This window comes from Malaclemys terrapin, chromosome 4 (genome assembly GCF_027887155.1).
Source record: "Malaclemys terrapin pileata isolate rMalTer1 chromosome 4, rMalTer1.hap1, whole genome shotgun sequence".
Lineage (NCBI taxonomy): Eukaryota > Metazoa > Chordata > Testudines > Emydidae > Malaclemys > Malaclemys terrapin.
The window spans coordinates 99,811,550-99,830,095 of NC_071508.1; the positions used below are offsets into that span (position 1 = coordinate 99,811,550).

The 18,546-nt window shown below is 48.0% G+C and overlaps 1 protein-coding gene across 1 annotated transcript in view; it reads left to right on the forward strand.

Annotated features, from left to right (window-relative positions):
• The window catches only part of AQR (aquarius intron-binding spliceosomal factor), a 107,835-nt gene that overhangs the window by 59,098 nt on the left and 30,191 nt on the right, over positions 1–18,546 (forward strand). The window contains exons 23-24 of the mRNA XM_054026561.1: positions 8,658–8,768; positions 17,041–17,150. Coding sequence (XP_053882536.1) covers positions 8,658–8,768; positions 17,041–17,150 — 221 coding nt within the window. The remainder of the gene's footprint in view (positions 1–8,657; positions 8,769–17,040; positions 17,151–18,546) is intronic.

Below are 18,546 nucleotides of genomic sequence, written 5' to 3' on the forward strand. Positions count from 1 at the left end.
CCAACAGGGGCAACTTAACTATTTCACTCCTGGCTGTGTAAGGAATAAATCAACAGGAACTCAGCAATTCTGTCTGATGAAGGAGTACTGCAAGTAAGCATGCTCTTGTCTGACACTGCAGTTTATTAGATTTAAGCACACGCAGACATAAGCAATAGGTTTAAAATATCCCAGATATTTGCCTATATTCTGAGATGGTATTGAGTAATCAATGACAGGTCAGCGCTGGCCAAACACCTCCCTGTTGGGGAGTGAAGATGTCAGGAAAAGGTCTCTCCCAGGATGAGTCCCAAGGACTGCTCCCAAACACGCTTTATTATCTAAACTTTTTATAACTAACTTCTACAAAACACATAGGTCATAATGACCCCTACTAAATCATCACTTGTCTTAACTTTCAATAAACTTTTACTATCAGAGGCATCTAGGACTCAAGGCTGTCCAGCCACGCATTTTCTTTCACTCTATTTACCTTTTCTTCCCCTACTGCCATACTGATTAGCAAAACTGCCAGTAGTTATGACCTTGTTTCTGAAATCCTGTCTCCAAATTAACCTTTAACTATGTGGTGTTCTATTTCATTAATTCATAGTGGCTGAGTGCACATAATATGGTTGCAATTAGCTTGATCATATTTTGGGGGTATATATACCCCTCAAATCCAGGGCAACAGCCTCACTCTGGGCACTGGTCTCCAACAGCGACGGTCAGCAGGCAGACTCAGACATCGACTGCCCCGCTGTGGTCACCAGAAGGGGATTCCTCCAGCACAGAAGGGCAGTTCAGACCCTCGCCGAGACTCTACCGGTGCGAATGGGCACCTGAGGCCGCATCAACATCAACGGCACCGCCTTGGCAGCACGGCCAGTGGCCAGCACAATGGCCTTATTGGAGTGCGTGGGGAGTGCCAGTTATGGCAATGCCCCCTTCGCATCGTTCATCTGCGCCACTTTGGTGCAACAGCTGGTGGCACCAGTGGCATCAGGCTTGGTGCATGAGGCGCGCTCATAGGTCAAGGTAGAGGAGACTACATCCATCTTTAAGCCTCCCTCCCCCATGGGGGAAGATGCCCCAGGGCCTCTCCCGGTAGTACAGTCATCATCTTCGTCCCCAGACAAGGCGGTTGTGGGGCCCTTGAGAGGCTAGCCTGCCCGACGATTTTAAAGAACGTCAGGCCCTACTTTGACAGGTGGCCAAGAACTTGGGCCTGGAGGTGGAGGAAATAGCCGAGCAGGCAAACACCTTGTTTAATGTCCTGTCAGCTTACCCCAGTCTGTGTTGCACTACCACACGGTGTCCTCAAAATTGCCAAGGCCCTCTGGCAAACTCCTTCATCCATCCCTCCCACCTCTAAAAGGGCCGAAAAGAAATACTTTGTCCCTACCAAAGGGTTTGAGTACTTTTACACCCACCCTCCCCCAGGCTCGCTGGTGGTCTCTGCAGCCAATGAAAAAGATAAACAAGGGCATACCAGCTCGACTTCCAAAAATAAAGTGGCCAAATGATTGGACCTGTTCGGGAGGAAAATTTATTCAACTGCCAGCATACAATCCCAGGTGGCGAGCCATGAGGCACTCCTAGGGAGATACAATTTCAGTTTATGGGACTCCCTCCGTAAGTTCAAGGAGTCCCTCCCGCATCGTTTGGCCCAGTATGCGAGGTTGCATGGGTTAAAAGACACTGATGCCACCTTTCACTCACTGGGCATGTGTACGCTGCAGTCTGCAAGAAAGCAGTTTGGCTGCCAAGACCTTGGCAGCCTCGTCCAGGGTCTGCAAGGAGAAGGGACAGGGATGTTTCAACCACCGCTGCCCTTCCTCCTACCGTTCACTTGTGCAGCCTGGCCTGGCAAAGCGGCTGGGGGCCAGAAGCACTTGTTTTGAAGGTGTGGTTAAGAGCAATGCCCCAGTCACCTCCCAGGATCCAGCCCATTCTTTCCTCAACCCATCTTCATTCCTTTCCATTTGGCCTGCTCGCTGGTCACTGCTGGGTGCTGGAGATAGTGTCTCAAGGCTACACCCTACAGTTTTTGGCCGCCCTCCCTCCCTCACCCCACTCTCTTTCCTGTCCCTCTTCAGGGATCTTTCTCCCAAGCAAGTCCTCATTCAAGAGGTTGAGAACCTCCTGCACATGGTGGCAGTGGAGGAGGTCCCTTGGGACATGACTGGAAAGGGATTCTACTCCTGTTATTTCCTAATCCCAAAAGCAAAAGAGGGCCTAAGACCCATTCTGGACCTGTAATGCCTGAACAAGTCTCTCAGGAAGTTGAGTTTTCGCGTGGTCTCCCTGGCCTCCATCATCCACTCCTTGGATCTGGGAGACTGGTACACCGCCCTCGACTTGAAGGACGCTTATTTCCATATTTCCATGTTCCAAGGTCACAGACGTTTCCTCCATTTCATAGTGGGCCTGCCAGGCTTTCTTGCCTCACCTGAAAGACAAGGTGGTGCAGGTCCTCATGGACAAAACTGCTACAATGTATTCCATCAACAGGCAGGGTGGAGCGACGTCGTCGGCTCTTTGCCAAGAAGCTCTCCGCCTTTTGGATTTCTGTGTGTGGCATGCCATTCATCTGGTAGCCGTGTACCTACCCGGGACCAGGAATGTGTTAGCAGATCACCTCAGCAGGACCTTCTTGTCTTGCCACAAATGGTCGCTTCATCTGGAGGCGGTCAGTATGATCTTCCAAAAGCGGGGAACTCCCCAGGTGGACTTGTTCACGTCCCGTCAGAACAAGAAATGCCAAGTGTTCTGTTTACTCTGGGGGATGGACAGGGGTTCCTTATCAGATGCTTTCTTGCTCCCATGGTTGGGGCCCCGATGTACGCCTTCCTGCTAGTGCTGTTTTTCCACAGAGTCCTCATGAAAATCAAACAGGACAGGGCAAAGATTTTCATGATAGCTCCCGAGTGGCCTTGCCAACACTGGTTTGGCACGCTCCTGGACCTTTTGGTAGCTGCCCCGCTGCGGCTACCTCTCTGGCTGGACCTGCTGTCCCAAGACCATGTCAGTCTTCTGCATCTGAACTTCCACCAGAGCAACTTACCTGGCCAAGTGGAAAAGGTTCACGTACTGGGCTTCAGAACGACATATCTGGGCTGAGCAGTCCTCGCTGCAGGTGATCCTGGATTAAGTTCTTCACCTCAAACTTCAGGGCTTGTCCCTGTCATCGATCAGGGTCCACCTCGCTGTTATTTCGACTTTCCATCCTCCATTCCAAGGCAGGTTGGTCTTTGCTCACATCATGACAGCCCAGTTCTTGAAAGATCTGAAGCGTCTTTATCCTCGCGTCCGGGACCATGTCCCTCCCTTGGATTTGAATCTCGTACTGTCGAGGCTCATGGGGCCTCCCTTCGAACCTCTGGCTTCCTGCTCTCTTCGCCTTCTCTCCTGGAAGTTTTCATTCCTGGTTGTGGTTACGTCTGCCCGCAGTGTGTCTGAGATCAGGGCACCTACTTCAGAACTGTCCTATACAGTATTCTACAAAGATAAGGTCCAGTTGTGGCGACACCTGGCGTTCCTGTCTAATGTAGTTTCTCAGTTTCATACTGACCAGGACATATACTTACTGGCGGTCTTCCCAAAGCTCCATAAATCCGAAGTGGAACGCAACTTGCATTCCCTGGACGTCCGGAGGGCACTGGCCTTCTATATCAACAGGACAAAGCTGTTTCGCAAGTCAATGCAGCTATTGTTGCGGTGGCAGATAGGATGAAAGGTTGCTCAGTGTCTGCTCAAAGGATTTCATCCTGGATCGCAGCCTGCATCCAGTACTTCTATGAACAGGCGAAAGTGCCTCCACCGGCGATAGTCAAGATGCACTCAACTAGAGCGCGAGCCTCATCAGCGGTCTTCTTGGCTCAGGTTCCGATCCAAGAGATCTGGAGAGTTGCTAGCTGGTCGTCTGTCTAAACGTTTACATTCCATTATGCACTTACCCAGCAGGCCCAGGACGATGCTGGCTTTGGCAGAGCAGAGCTGCAAGACTGTGAACTCCAAGCCCATCTCCATTGACACTGCTTGTGAGTCACCTAGAATGGAATTGACATGAGGTAGTACTCGAAGAAATACTGGTTACCTATCTTTTCGTAACTGTTGTTCTTTGAGACGTGTTGCTCATATCCATTCCATTCTAGGTGTGTGAACGTACGCGGTTGTCTGAGATTTTTGCATTAGCAGTATTCGTAGGGTCAGCAGTGGTGCCCCCTCAAGTGCCGCACTCATGCATCAGTATATCAGGTGCCGCCGGCCCTACTGACGGATGAGCGCAGCACTCAAGGGGGCGCCACTGCTGACCCTATGGATACCTCTAAGGCAAAAATCTCCGACAACTACATATGTGGGCGCACACACACCTAGAATGGAATGGACAGGAGCAACACATCTCAAAGAACAACCGTTATGAAAAGGTAGGCAACCGTTTTTTCTTTGAGTGATGGTCCCTATGTGTATTCCACATATGAGTACACATGCCCACCATGTGCCTTCCTCTGTGTATAGTGAGTCAGCCACTGGAACTGGTATATCATAAAACCTATAACCCTCTTGGCAGCATACCTAACAGGTGCAGAACTCCCTAGCAAGACAAGCTCAACAGACATTTTTCCACACACCATGAATGGGAGATACATGGTTCTGTTCTGAATGACATCTTCACTCAGTGGGGAACACCATCTTGGGATCTCTTTGCATCCCTGGAGAACAAGAAACTACCTCTGTACGTCTCCAGAGCAGCTCTGGGCCACAGCTTGAAGGGTGATTGATGCCCTGCTACTATCCTGGATGGACTATCTCAGATATGCCTTCCCTCCCATTCCACTAATACCACAAGTCCTGCAAAAGATCCATCATGACATGGCTCGGGTCATCTTCATCGCACTCAACTGGCTGAAACAGTTCTGTTCTTTGGCCGCCAGAGAAATTTCAACCAATTCACATCTGATCATTTTCAGATCTGCTGACACAATACAATGATACAATCCAGCTTAAGGCCTGGTATTTGGATGGGCATCTGACATAGAGTGCTCATGTTCAGTGCTGGTTCAATCCAGTCTCAACCAAAGCAGGCAAGAGTCTACTGGGAAATGTTGTCTGGCCAAATGGAAATGTTTCTCCTTTTGGTCAAGTCAATGCCGGTTAGTTCCATAGTCTAGAATACAAGGAATCCCAGTAGACTATCTTCCTACCTATAAGACATTGAGCCTTTGTCAGTTCCTGGTGTGTCCATCTTTCATCCTCTAATCGAGGCCCATACTGTCTTTACCCATCCTACGATGACTTGATTCCCGTAGGCACTTGTTAGAACTTCCCCACTAGAGGTGAAACCAACACCACAGTGGGATCTGTCTTGTCCTTTCAGTTCTCACCAAAGCTCCCTTTGAACCATTAGTCACATGTTCTATGTCCTATCTCTCAATGAAAGTGGCCTTCACCATCACATCAGCCAAGATGGTAAGTGAGCTGGGAGCACTCATGGCAGATCTGCCGTGAATCATAATTCATAAAGAACAGGTCTCTCTTCTCCACCACCCAAAATTCATCCCTAAAGTAATTTCAGAGTTTCACATGAATCAAACCATCTACTTATTGCTATTTTTTCCAAAACCTATAATTGGAAGTTCTTCGATGTATGTGTGGTCCCTGTCTGTAGTCCATTACCTGAGGATCATAATCAGATTCATTGTAAGAAAAGGAACTGGAGATGCACCAGTCATACTGCCCTTTATACTCTTGGTTTGGAGCATGAGGAGAGCAACTGTGCACATGCAGACCAGTGGATACTACTAAAAATCTCTGGACTCGGGTGCATGGTGCCCTTGTGTGGCATACAGATAGGGACCATACATCTTGAAGAATCTCCAGATACAGTTAAGTTCATTTTCATGGACTGATTTTGCAGTCTTTACTCACATAAGTAGGCCCACTGAAATCAGTGGAGCTACTCACCCAAGTAAAGGCTGTAGGATTGGTTAACAACTTAGTTTGCAGTAAGACGAATGACGACCCTGTGAATGATGATAAATAAATGGCTTATAGTTAGACTATATCTGCAGTTCCTGAGGGATTCTTTTAAAATGAAAAAAGACATTTTCCATGTCAGATAGTTTTTGGGCAACAGTAAAGTTCACTAGTGATAAGTGATTAAAAATAGCTTAGTTAATAATGACTTTTTCTGGAACAAGCCCATTGATTTGACCTGCTGGCTTTTTAATAATTATAGCGTTTGGCTAAGAATACACACATTTGTGTATGGGAGTCTCCTTTCATACCAGTATTCCCTACTTGTCAGCTGGAAAGATGACTAGTAAATTAAAATCTTTATTGCCATTTTGTAATATATAATCAACACATAAAATACATGGGCGGGGGGGGGAACTCTAGGTGATGTAGCTCTTTGTTTCAATCTTGTTTTTTTAAATCTAGTATTATGTGCTGTTAATTAATATAATTTAATCTTTGATGAATCAGTAAGAATAACTTTTCCAATATAAGCACAATGTATTATGAAGTACCATCTGCATATTTTTATTTGAAGGCTTTTAGGGATATATTGAAGTAGCTAATAGTGTTTAGTTCCAGCAGTCCATAAGGAAAAAAATAACTACTGAGAGAAATCGTGTGAAGTTTTGGCTATATTTTGCTTATCTCTTATTTTCAGTTTAAAAATATCTTCTCTGATTTCAGAGAGCATTCTCTTAGACATAATGGGAAAAATGACACTTAAAATGAGCATTTCTTAAATAACAAGCCTCTTGCAATTTTTACTTGCTTGAGCCCACAAGATCTTTTTTTGTTTTTATTTGGTTTTTTTTGGCAGCTGTTTGAGCCTGTCTCTTTCCAATTCGTTTTACAGTGTGAACCCATATTTTCATTCCAGTTATGATAAATAAGATGAACCGCTGTTGAGTATATTGTGCTTATTTATGGTAATGAGGTGTGATCCTGCTGTCCTTATATGAGGAGTCCAAATTACATGTCCATAGGACTGCTTATCTGAAGGAGGCAAGCAGGACTTGGCCCGTATTGGTTGAAATGTCATATGTAGGTTCTTGTGACATTGTAATCTGATGTGTGCTGTATTTCTTAACTCTCTTCAAAATACTACAATTTGAGATTGTCCATAATATTTAGAAACTTTACTCAAGTTGGATTTTTGCTTATATTTAAAATGTTAGGTGTAGAGAAAGTTAATTTGCTTCAGTATTTAGGGGTGAATCTGATGGCTCCAGGATGCAAATGTGAGGTGCTCAGTCTCCACAGAACTCTTCCAGAGTATTCCTCACATTAGCTCCCTCAGGTTCAAGGATAGCATTTGGCAGCTCTACTGAGTTTGGGTATGTAAAGCAAATTAAAATATATTTGTGACAGATGTGAATATAAGAACCTGGATAGACAGAGACAGATGGTTTAACTGCTTTTAAATACATATGTTTCAAAAAGCAATGGTATTAAGGATAATGCAGCTACATCAGTGGTAACTAAATCACGTGAATAAAAATGAAAATACTGTATTTATAATCATAAGTAGGCAGCATGGAGTGAAATATAATGTTTGAATTTCAAAACCAAACTTTTAATATGAAGAATTGTAACTGAGATGCGGAGTTATAATGTATTTATTAATGTTAAATTCTGGGCAGTTTCTTATAAATGTATTAATCTCAGATATATTGATAATGTCACCAGGGACAGTCTTAGATTTTGCAGGGACCTACAGATCTGTCGCATCTTTCGCGCATTTAACATGCGCGATTTCAGCTTTACGTGGTCGCCAAAAACAAAAACAAAAAAAGAGAGAAAAATAACAATTTTAATACTGTACCTGTAGTGCGGCGATTCCGCCCACCATTACACTCAATGTAATTTTGACTATACGCGATTTTCGCTTTACACACTGACTGTGGAACGTAACCCCAGAGTAAAACGCAACAGACCTATATTATAAATTAAAAGGGCAGGGCCTCATCAAGCTAGCACCCAACCTATGAATCTGTCCCACTCCTCCTTTCTGATCCATGATATTTAAGTCTCTGCTCTTTCTTGCCTTTCTGTGTTGCCCCATGTCTCACTAGTGTTTGAGGTTCCCCAGCCTCTTGCTACATGTATGAGGAAGTTTCAGTGACAGCCAGTGCTTAATTTGTAATGAAAGAGGTGCCGGGGTGCAAGCAATTTTTTTACATTTATAACTGATGCAGCAAGCACAGTGGTGCTGGAGCAATGAACTGCCAACCCTAGAGATGCCAGTGCTCAGCCCTGGCAAGCCCAGGTACAAATTAAGCAGTGGTCACAGCCTACTGGTTTCAGATTGTGCACCACGGAATCAGAGTCAGCAGTTTGTCTATACTGTCAGGTATATTCCCATTGCACAGGATTCTGCATTAGCACAGGGCTACATTTTCCACTGCATCTTGTTGTATTTATGTCTGGAGTCCACAGAAAGAAGTAACAAATTACACACAATTGACAATGAATGGAGCAATTTAGAGTAGAATTTTGTCATCAGCTTCCTAAGTCAATGCTTTGTCAAAATAAAGATACTTCCTGGAAAACCATCTTGTTCTACCCAACTCGTAATAACTTCTTATTCTTCCAACTATATAGTTGTCATATGTTACAAATACTTCACATCTATACTTGTTCTTTTTTCCATTTTGTAGGTAGTGGGCCCACCTGGTACAGGTAAAACTGATGTGGCTGTGCAGATAATATCCAATCTCTATCATAATTTCCCAGAACAGAGAACCTTGATAGTTACACATTCCAACCAGGTAAATGAACAACTTCTGTATGACACTTTCTTGTACTGCTCTATTTTATGTGGCTTGAATAGTATAGTTATTTCCATTGATGTGGACTTGAACAGGTTTGTGTGGAGTCTTAAACTAGGTAAAAACAGATTTGGAAGTTACGGTGAAATCAAAATTTAAAATGTTCTGATGTATGTTATCAGATGCATTTTCTGTTTAGGACATTTAAGTGATTAGGGTGGAAATCCAAGAAGTTACATATTGTTCTCCTGTTAAATGTATGGGACTTTTCTGCTTCTGCTATATCTGAAATACCTATTATAGCCCCAGTCGCCCTATCGGGACTACAGAATAACATCTCAATTTTGCATTTACCACTGAACCACCATCCCAGTCCAACTTCCTTTGACAAGCCAGATACTATGGGCTTTCAGATATCAGGCAAAATGCACTAGTGTTACTAAATTAATATAAAATTCATCCAGCTATATCAGTGCAAACCCAAACATAGACACACTTAAATCGGTTTAATCCTTATTTAAGTCAGTTTAGGTTAATTTGGGCAAAGCTAAACTCATTTAAGTGTATCTATATTAAGGTTTGCACTGTGTGACTAGATCAATTTAGTTACACATGTGCAACTTTTTTGATAGAATCCAGGCCTATAACACTTGCCTTGTCTTTCACATAAAGACCAGACACAACATCTCCCTACATCCGCCATCTCATCACAGGCCATAGAGACCTAATTACCTTTCCTATTATTATGTAGTCAAGAAATCTAATTGTCTCCCTCATCTGCTCATCTCAAATGTGATCAGGAAAACCTACCGCTATAGCAGTCCAGAGATGCACCTTTAACCCATCCACCGTGTGTGTGTATGTATATAATATATATAGTTCTTCTTCGAGTGCTTGCTCATATCCATTCCATTAGGTGTGCGCGCGCCGCGTGCACGATCGTCGGAAGATTTTTACCCTAGCAACACCGGCGGGTCGGCTGTGGAGCCCCCTAGAGTGGCGCCTTCATGGTGCTGAATATATACCCCAGCCGACCCGGCGCCCCCTCAGTTCCTTCTTACCGCCCCTGATGGTCGTTGGAACTGTGGAGCGCGGCATAGCTGTCCTCCACTCTCCCTAGCTTACTTAGTCATTCAAAGTTATAGTTATAGTTGTAGTTCTAGTGTTTATAGTTAAATAGTTTTAAAGTTGTTATAGTTGTTGTTGTAGTTCAGGGGGTTAAGGGGGTCGTCTCCCCCTTTCTCCCCCGGCCGCGGGCCCGGGCTCATGCCCAACGCTCCCGGCTTCAAGCAGTGCGCCTCCTGCGCTAAGCCTATGCCAACGAGCGACCCGCACGACTCCTGTTTGAAGTGCCTGGGAGAGTCCCACCAAACAGACAAATGCAAGATCTGTAAGGCCTTCAAACCAAGAAGGAGCGGGACTTTCGGCTCAGGCAACTCCTAATGGAGGCGGCACTTAGCCCGGACACTCCTTCCACGGGCCAGACTCCGACGCCTAGCACTTCGGTGCGCAGTGCCCCGGCGGCACCGGCTATGACGACCACGCGAGTGGCGTCAGACAAGCCTCCCCGGCACCGGACCTCGTCGGCACTGCAAACACAGCAAGTGCCGCGGCGCCGGTCATTATCCCCAGGGCATAAAAAAGCCCATAAGACGGGGACGTCCGTGCCGAAGACGCCGGCTCCCCCAGTGCCGGGGGTAGAGCCGCGTCCGCCGGTGGAGCAACGGAAACAGGCGCCTCCAGCACCGTCGACTCCGGCGCCGAGGCCGTCGAGTCCGGTACAAATAGCGTCTCCACCGAGGCCGGCGGTGATACAGTGTCTCCCGTCGACTCCAGAGACCTTCGCGGCGGCAAGAGACTTGATAGCTCTCACGGAGCCGGCACCGCCTCAACCACCGGCACCGACTGTACCGTTGACTCGCCCGGTACAGTCAAGAGGGAAACCTGCCTTGATGCGCCCTCCATCACAAGGGCTGGAACCTCGGCGCCGATCCAGGTCCCGAAGCAGGTCCCCACGCCGCTCGCAGTCCCGGCACCGAATATCGTCTCGGCACCGGTCGTACTCGCGGCCAAGATCTTCGTCGCGGCACCGGTCTACGTCTCGGCACCGCTATGATCGTCGGCACCGATCAACGTCGAGACGTAGTTCTCGGCACCGCCACGCTCGACGCTCGACGTCGAGAGGCCGCTCCCGGCACCGGGCATACTCTAGGTCCTCGTCGAGGTCCAGATCTGACTCCCGGCACCGACGAGGTCATCGGCACCGGTCGCGGTCCCGGCACCGATCGCCGGCACCGCACAGAGATAGATCATCTCCGGACCGGCACCGTGCGGCACCGCAGACCACGGGGATCGTTTCATCTTTCGCGGCACCGCCATGGCCGTCAAGATCGGCGTCTCGCTCCTCGGAGGACCTGTCGAGATCGGCATACCCCCCTCAGGGGCAGGCCGAGGAACGAGACTTGGGCCATTGGCAGGAGAGGGCAGAGGACCACTCTCATGGACCATCTCACTGGTCGTTTTGGACCCCGTGGGCGTATCACCAGGAGCAAGGGGCTTCATTACCATCGACCTCTCGCTCGGGTCACTCGGTCAGAAGGGCCCCAGAATCCACCATCTCTCGGCCTCCGCCTGGAGGCATGGAGGCTTCTGTGTCCACACCACCCGACACCGTGGACCCAAGTGCAGGTGACGCTCCGACCCAAGACCAGGGGGACCGGGACCCCCCCTTGGATCCACTACCACCGGAGGCATCCTCCTCCTCCTCTCCGGATGAGGCAGTGGCGGGCACTTCATGCACGGGTCCCCCTCCGATAGATCTTCGGGCTCACCAGGATCTCCTGCGCAGGATGGCCCGTAATATGGACCTGCAGACGGAGGAGATAGTGGAGGTGCACGACCCGATCGTGAATATCCTTGGATCGGATGCCCCATCGAGGGTGGCGTTACCCTTGATCCGCACGATCCAAACGAACGCGGATACGATATGGCAGACTCCTGCCTCCATTCCACCTACAGCGAGAGGGGTGGAAAGGAAATACTTTGTCCCATCTAAGGACTATGGGTACTTGTACACACACCCCCAACCGTGTTCACTGGTGGTGGAATCAGTGAATGCACGAGAGCGCCACGGCCAGCAGGCTGCAGCGCCAAAATCAAAAGAGGCTAAGCGGCTTGATCTGTTTGGCCGTAAGGTTTACTCAGCCGGAGGGCTACAACTTAGAGCGGCGAATCAACAGGCGCTACTGAGCCGCTACAATTTCAACTCCTGGAACTCTATGGGGAAGTTTAAGGAGTTGATTCCCCAAGAGTCCAGGGAAGAGTTTGGAGCCATGGTTGAGGAGGGTAAGAAGGTGGCTCGGACCTCCTTACAGGCCTCCCTGGACATAGCGGACTCGGCCGCAAGGACCCTGGCCGCAGGTATCGCTATGCGCAGGACCTCCTGGCTCCAAGTTTCGGGTTTGCCCCCTGAATTACAGCAGACCCTACAGGATTTGCCCTTTGAAGGACAGGGGCTGTTCTCGGAGAAGACGGACTCTCGATTGCAGAGCCTCAAAGACTCCAGGACAATCATGCGCTCCTTGGGGATGCATGTTGCGGGTCCCCAGCGCAGACCATTTAGGCCGCAGCCTCAACGTTTTTACCCCCCTCCACCTCGTCAGAGACAGGACCCTGCCAGAAGGCGAGGGCGAGGTGGTAGGAGAAGATGGGCTGGCCCTCAACCCGGTCAGAACCAAGGGCCACCAAGACCACCTTCAGGTCCTAGACAGAACTTTTGAAGGTGCGGTCGAGGACGGCGCCCCAGTCATCCCCCAGGATCCAGCTCCCTCCTTTCGGGATCGCCTCTCCCACTTCCACCGTGCTTGGTCCCTTATAACTTCGGACCGTTGGGTCCTCCGCACGGTGGAGAGGGGATACGCTATCCAGTTTTCTTCTATCCCCCCCTCCCACCCCCTTTCCCCGTCCCTCTTCAGGGACCCTTCTCACGAGCAACTTCTTATACAGGAGGTTTCTACGCTCCTGGCCATGGGGGCCATAGAGGAGGTTCCGATAGACTTAAGGGGCAGGGGATTTTATTCCCGTTACTTCCTGATCCCCAAGTCCAAAGGAGGTCTGCGGCCCATCTTGGACTTGCGCGGACTCAACAAATTCGTAGTAAAGTTGAAGTTCCGCATGGTCTCTTTGGGGGCCATTATCCCTTCCCTCGATCCTGGAGACTGGTTCGCCGCCCTCGACATGAAAGACGCATACTTTCACATCTCAATTTACCCACCTCACAGACGCTTCCTGCGATTCGTGGTAAACACGGTGCACTACCAATTTACAGTCCTTCCCTTCGGCCTATCCTCGGCCCCAAGGGTGTTCACGAAATGTATGGCTGTCGTGGCAGCGTACCTTCGTCGGCAAGGGATACAGGTGTTCCCGTACCTAGACGACTGGCTGGTGCGCGGTCGCACCAAGGAGCAAGTTCACGTTCACGTCCACAGAATAGTGCACACATTCAACAAGTTGGGCATCCTACTCAACAAGGACAAATCCACTCTAGAACCTACCCAGAGAATAGAATTCATCGGCGCAGTTCTAGACTCCAGACGTGCACAAGCCATCCTGCCAGACAACCGATTTGGCACCATCACGAACCTCATTCAAGGGCTCAAGGCCTTCCCAACTACCACGGTGAGGTCGTGCCTTACCCTGCTGGGTCACATGGCTTCCTGCACGTACGTAACCAGGCATGCCAGACTTCGACTTCGCCCGCTTCAAACCTGGGTGTCATCAATATACCGTCCACATCGGGACAGCCTGAACATGGTGGTCACGGTCCCGGACTCGGTCCTGGCCTCCCTCACCTGGTGGCTAGATCACACTGTAGTCTGCGAGGGGATGCCATTTCACGCCCCACAACCCTCCCTGCACCTGGTCACAGACGCGTCATCTCTGGGGTGGGGCGCCCATCTCAACGAACACCATACCCAGGGCCTGTGGACTGCATCCCAGTTAGCCCTACACATCAATGTTCGGGAACTGATGGCGGTACGCCTGGCGTGCCAGGCATTCCTCAATCTCCTACGTGGCCGCTGTGTGTTAGTTCTCATCGACAACACCACGGCCATGTTCTACATCAACAAGCAAGGAGGAGCACGTTCGTCAATTCTATGCCAAGAGGCCATTCGCCTGTGGGACTTCTGCATCGCCCACTCAATCCATCTCACGGCATCGTTCCTCCCTGGAGTCCAGAACACCCTAGCGGACCGACTCAGCAGGTCCTTCCAAACGCACGAGTGGTCTATCCGTCCGGACATTATACATTCCATCTTCCAGAGGTGGGGGTTTCCCCAGATAGACCTGTTTGCATCTCGAGACAACAGGAAGTGCCACGTGTTCTGCTCCCTACAAGGTCGAGCTCCGGGCTCCCTCTCGGACGCCTTTCTGCTTCCCTGGAAAGACCACCTGTTTTATGCCTTCCCTCCGTTTCCTCTGGTCCACAAGGTACTGCTCAAACTGCGCAGAGACCAGGCACAGGTAATTCTGATCGCTCCTGCGTGGCCAAGACAACATTGGTACACCACACTGTTGGAGCTCTCGGTTCAGACACCGATCCCGCTTCCGTTGGATCCGGATCTCATCTCTCAGGACCACGGCCGGTTGCGTCACCCCGACCTCCAATCACTCCACCTCACGGCGTGGCTGCTCCATGGTTCACCCAGGCAGAGCAGCAATGCTCGCACTCTGTACAACAGATTCTACTGAGCAGTAGGAAGCCCTCAACACGGACCACGTACCTGGCCAAATGGAAGCGGTTCTCCTGTTGGTGCGAACAAAGAGCCACATCCCCGTTGCAGGCACCCATTCCCCTTATTTTGGAATATCTCCTCTCCCTAAAACAGCAGGGGTTGGCGATATCTTCAATTAGAGTTCACCTGGCCGCTATATCGGCCTTTCACCCAGGGGAACTCGCGTCCTCGGTATTCTCTAACCCGATGGTCGTTAGATTCCTCAAGGGCTTAGACCGGATGTACCCACAACAACGTCAGCCCGTTCAGACGTGGGACCTCAACCTGGTTCTCTCCAAGCTCACAGGTCCTCCATTCGAGCCACTGGCCACCTGTTCTCTTTTGTACCTATCCTGGAAGACAGCCTTCCTTGTAGCCATCACCTCAGCAAGGCGCGTTTCTGAACTCAGGGCGCTTACATCCGAGCCCCCTTATACAGTTTTCCATAAGGATAAAGTGCAGCTTCGTCCACATCCTGCCTTTCTCCCTAAGGTGGTTTCTCCTTTTCATATCAACCAGGACATCTTTCTCCCGGTCTTTCATCCCAAACCACATGCCACTCGCCAGGATCAACGTTTGCATTCCCTGGACGTACGAAGGGCCCTGGCCTTCTATATTGACCGCACAAAGCACTTTAGAAAGACGACGCAACTCTTCGTTGCAGTGGCCGACCGAATGAAAGGCTCACCGGTCTCCTCACAACGCCTATCCTCCTGGATTACGTCTTGCATCCGGACTTGCTATGACCTGGCAGGTGTCTCAGTACCGCACCTCACCGCTCACTCCACGAGGGCCCAGGCTTCCTCGACGGCTTTCCTGGCACAAGTTCCGATTCAGGACATTTGTAGAGCAGCGGTTTGGTCATCAGTCCACACATTTACAGCTCACTATGCACTAGTGCAGCAGTCCAGAGACGATGCTGCTTTCGGATCAGCGGTTTTGCACACAGCAATGTCTCACTCCGACCCCACCACCTAAGTTGGGCTTGGGAGTCACCTAATGGAATGGATATGAGCAAGCACTCGAAGAAGAAAAGACGGTTACTCACCGTTGTAACTGTTGTTCTTCGAGATGTGTTGCTCATATCCATTCCAAACCCGCCCCCCGTCCCCACTGTCGGAGTAGCCGGCAAGAAGGAACTGAGGGGGCGCCGGGTCGGCTGGGGTATATATTCAGCGCCATGAAGGCGCCACTCTAGGGGGCTCCACAGCCGACCCGCCGGTGTTGCTAGGGTAAAAATCTTCCGACGATCGTGCACGCGGCGCGCGCACACCTAATGGAATGGATATGAGCAACACATCTCGAAGAACAACAGTTACAACGGTGAGTAACCGTCTTTTATGTAGTTATAGTTAGTCTCTAAGGTGCCACAAGTACTCCTACTCTGAAACCTATAGTTATAGTTAGTTATTCATCACTGGCCATAGATTACACCTTGCATTTCTTATCATTTTCTTAAAGTCAGAAAGTGTCCTTAGGCCCTACTTAGCACCCTCCTCTCACTTCAGGCATTATAGAACCACTAATTCTGCTTGCCCCTTTGCTCAGATCAGTCATTAGGCCATGTAACATTATCATCATCTGGGGGAGTTCAGCCATTCTTAGTACATACCTCCCAGTCTCTCTAAGTAACTTTCTCCACATCCCACTTCACTCCTCTACTGGCATTCTAATTGGCACAACAAGAGAGCAACTACTTCTGCATCTTCCATTAAAACAAATATAAGCAGCCATGCAGTTGACCTATAGCTCTCCCCACCCTTCTGTTGATTGGCTATAATCTGGGACAGTGGTATCCAGGCTGTGTTGGTACAGTGGCTTCTGTCTGAAGCAGTCCTGCTTTTGATGAAGCAAAGGGTGATGGGAGAGCTAAGCCTTCGGGAGTTCATTACCTGCACTACCTAGACTAGTGTTTGCAAACTTCTGTATACAGGGATTCCTTTTAGTTATCAGTGAAATGAAGCCATACCTGAGGTGAAAGCCTATGAACAGCACTACTCTATAACTGTTTAAGACAGAAAGTGAAGTATATTCTATCCAGTTGAAACTACAGGGGAATTTTAGGAAGGCATGTACAATAAATGGTAAATGGATAAAATTTGGTTCGGGTGTCATTTCTTCATGACTTGTTGCCTTCATAGCAAATAATAATTGGATGCTAAGAAGTCTAGTACTTGAAACAGTTTTGTAAACCGATAGCCAATTTTTTTTAAGCAGAGGCTTGAAGTAGAGGTGAATGGTTTTTTTTTTTTGTTTTTTGTTTTTTTTTACTGTGTTTCTATAGCATGTAAAGGCAGCAGTATCAGTAGACTGACTTCTTTTCTTCTCCAAGATTAAGGGCTCTAATTTAAGTGTTACCTTCATGTTTGCTTTGATTCCAGTTCTTACCAAACTAGGCATCCTTTTCTAGCATGCTCAATAGTAAATCTTCAGTTTTCCCTGCAAGAGCCTCTGAACTTCTAAAAATTACCTTCTCTCCTGTTCTTGTCAATCTCTAGGCCTTGAACCAGCTGTTTGAGAAAATCATGGCATTAGACATTGATGAGCGCCACCTCCTGCGTCTCGGTCATGGAGAGGAGGAATTGGAGACAGAGAAAGATTTCAGCAGGTGAGCTGATGGGCAAGAGGAAGGTGCTAATAAGCTAATTTGTGTAAACATGGCAAGTGTATGTTTAAACTCCTACTTTCATTGGTAATAAACAAGGGGCAGTTTGCTTAGACTCATGCTTCCTTTCCCATAAAATTCTGTCCTAACATAGTGTCACTGCAACTGTAACTTAGGGTATGTCTACACTGCAGTTAAACATCTTTGACCGGTCCATGTCCGCTAACTGGGGCTTGCAGGGCTTGGGCTATGGAGCTGCTTAATTGCCGTACATTCGGGCTCGGGCTGGAGCCTGAGGTCTAGGATCTGTGAGGTGGGATGTCCCAGAGCTCAGGCTGTGAAGTGGGTTGATCCCAGAGCTCAGGCTGCAGCCAGAGCCCAAACATCTACATTGCAGCTAAACAGCACCTTAGCCCAAGGCCAGGCCAGTTGTGGGTTTTTAATTGCAGTGTAGACATACCCTTAAAGCCCTGAGTGTGGCTTTTATTTTCAGTATAGTTTGTTAGCTAATTCTTCTTTTTTCAATTTAGCCAATTAGGTTAAAAAAACTGCACTTTTTTTTCTATTTTTATACACACCAAGGCAGTTGTGTATTCACCTGTCTTCATCCAGATGTTTGAACTTGTAAATATATTTTAAGCATGTAAACATTTTATGGAGTTTTTATTTAATGAAATGCAAATTGAAGGCTAAAATAATGCACCCTTTGCAATTTCAAATCTCTTTGCAGCTATTCATGTTATTTTAACTTGCAGTATGCTGAATATTGCATATTATAGAATGGCTGAAATTTCAAACTCAGATGCCTTCTGCTTGTAATTATTTTACAGAATTGCTTACAATAGTTCCTTTTAAAGCATTTTTTTAACACCCATTTAAACTAAAGAGCTTGTACTCTAATGGTAAATAATAAATTTTGAAGAATGTGTCCATGATTAACAATTATACATATTTCATGAAGATTTCAGTTCTTCAGCTTAACTTTTGTACAGATGGTAAGCCCTGTTCTTGTAAATACTCTCATGCTTAATTTTAGGTCTGAGTAGTCCCACTGACTTCATTGGAGCTACACATGTTAGTAAATGTTTGTAGGATCAGAAGCTTGCATTGGAAAATAATTGAAGTGAACAAGTACTGGATTATTTTGACAGTATCTTGATTTACCTCACCCACCTTGTGTTTCTGATATCCTGAGACCAACTTGGCTACAGTAACACCTCAGACAAATATTAACATCCAGTAATTTACATAATACATTAACGTTTCCCTCTACAAAATAATCCAAGACTGTTGACCTTCAGGTCTTGCTGCAAACCTACTGCTCTATGCCTAGGTTTTTGGGGGAGAAAACAATATGCTGAGTAATGCTGTTTGGGGCAGGAGAGAAGGATTTGGGGTG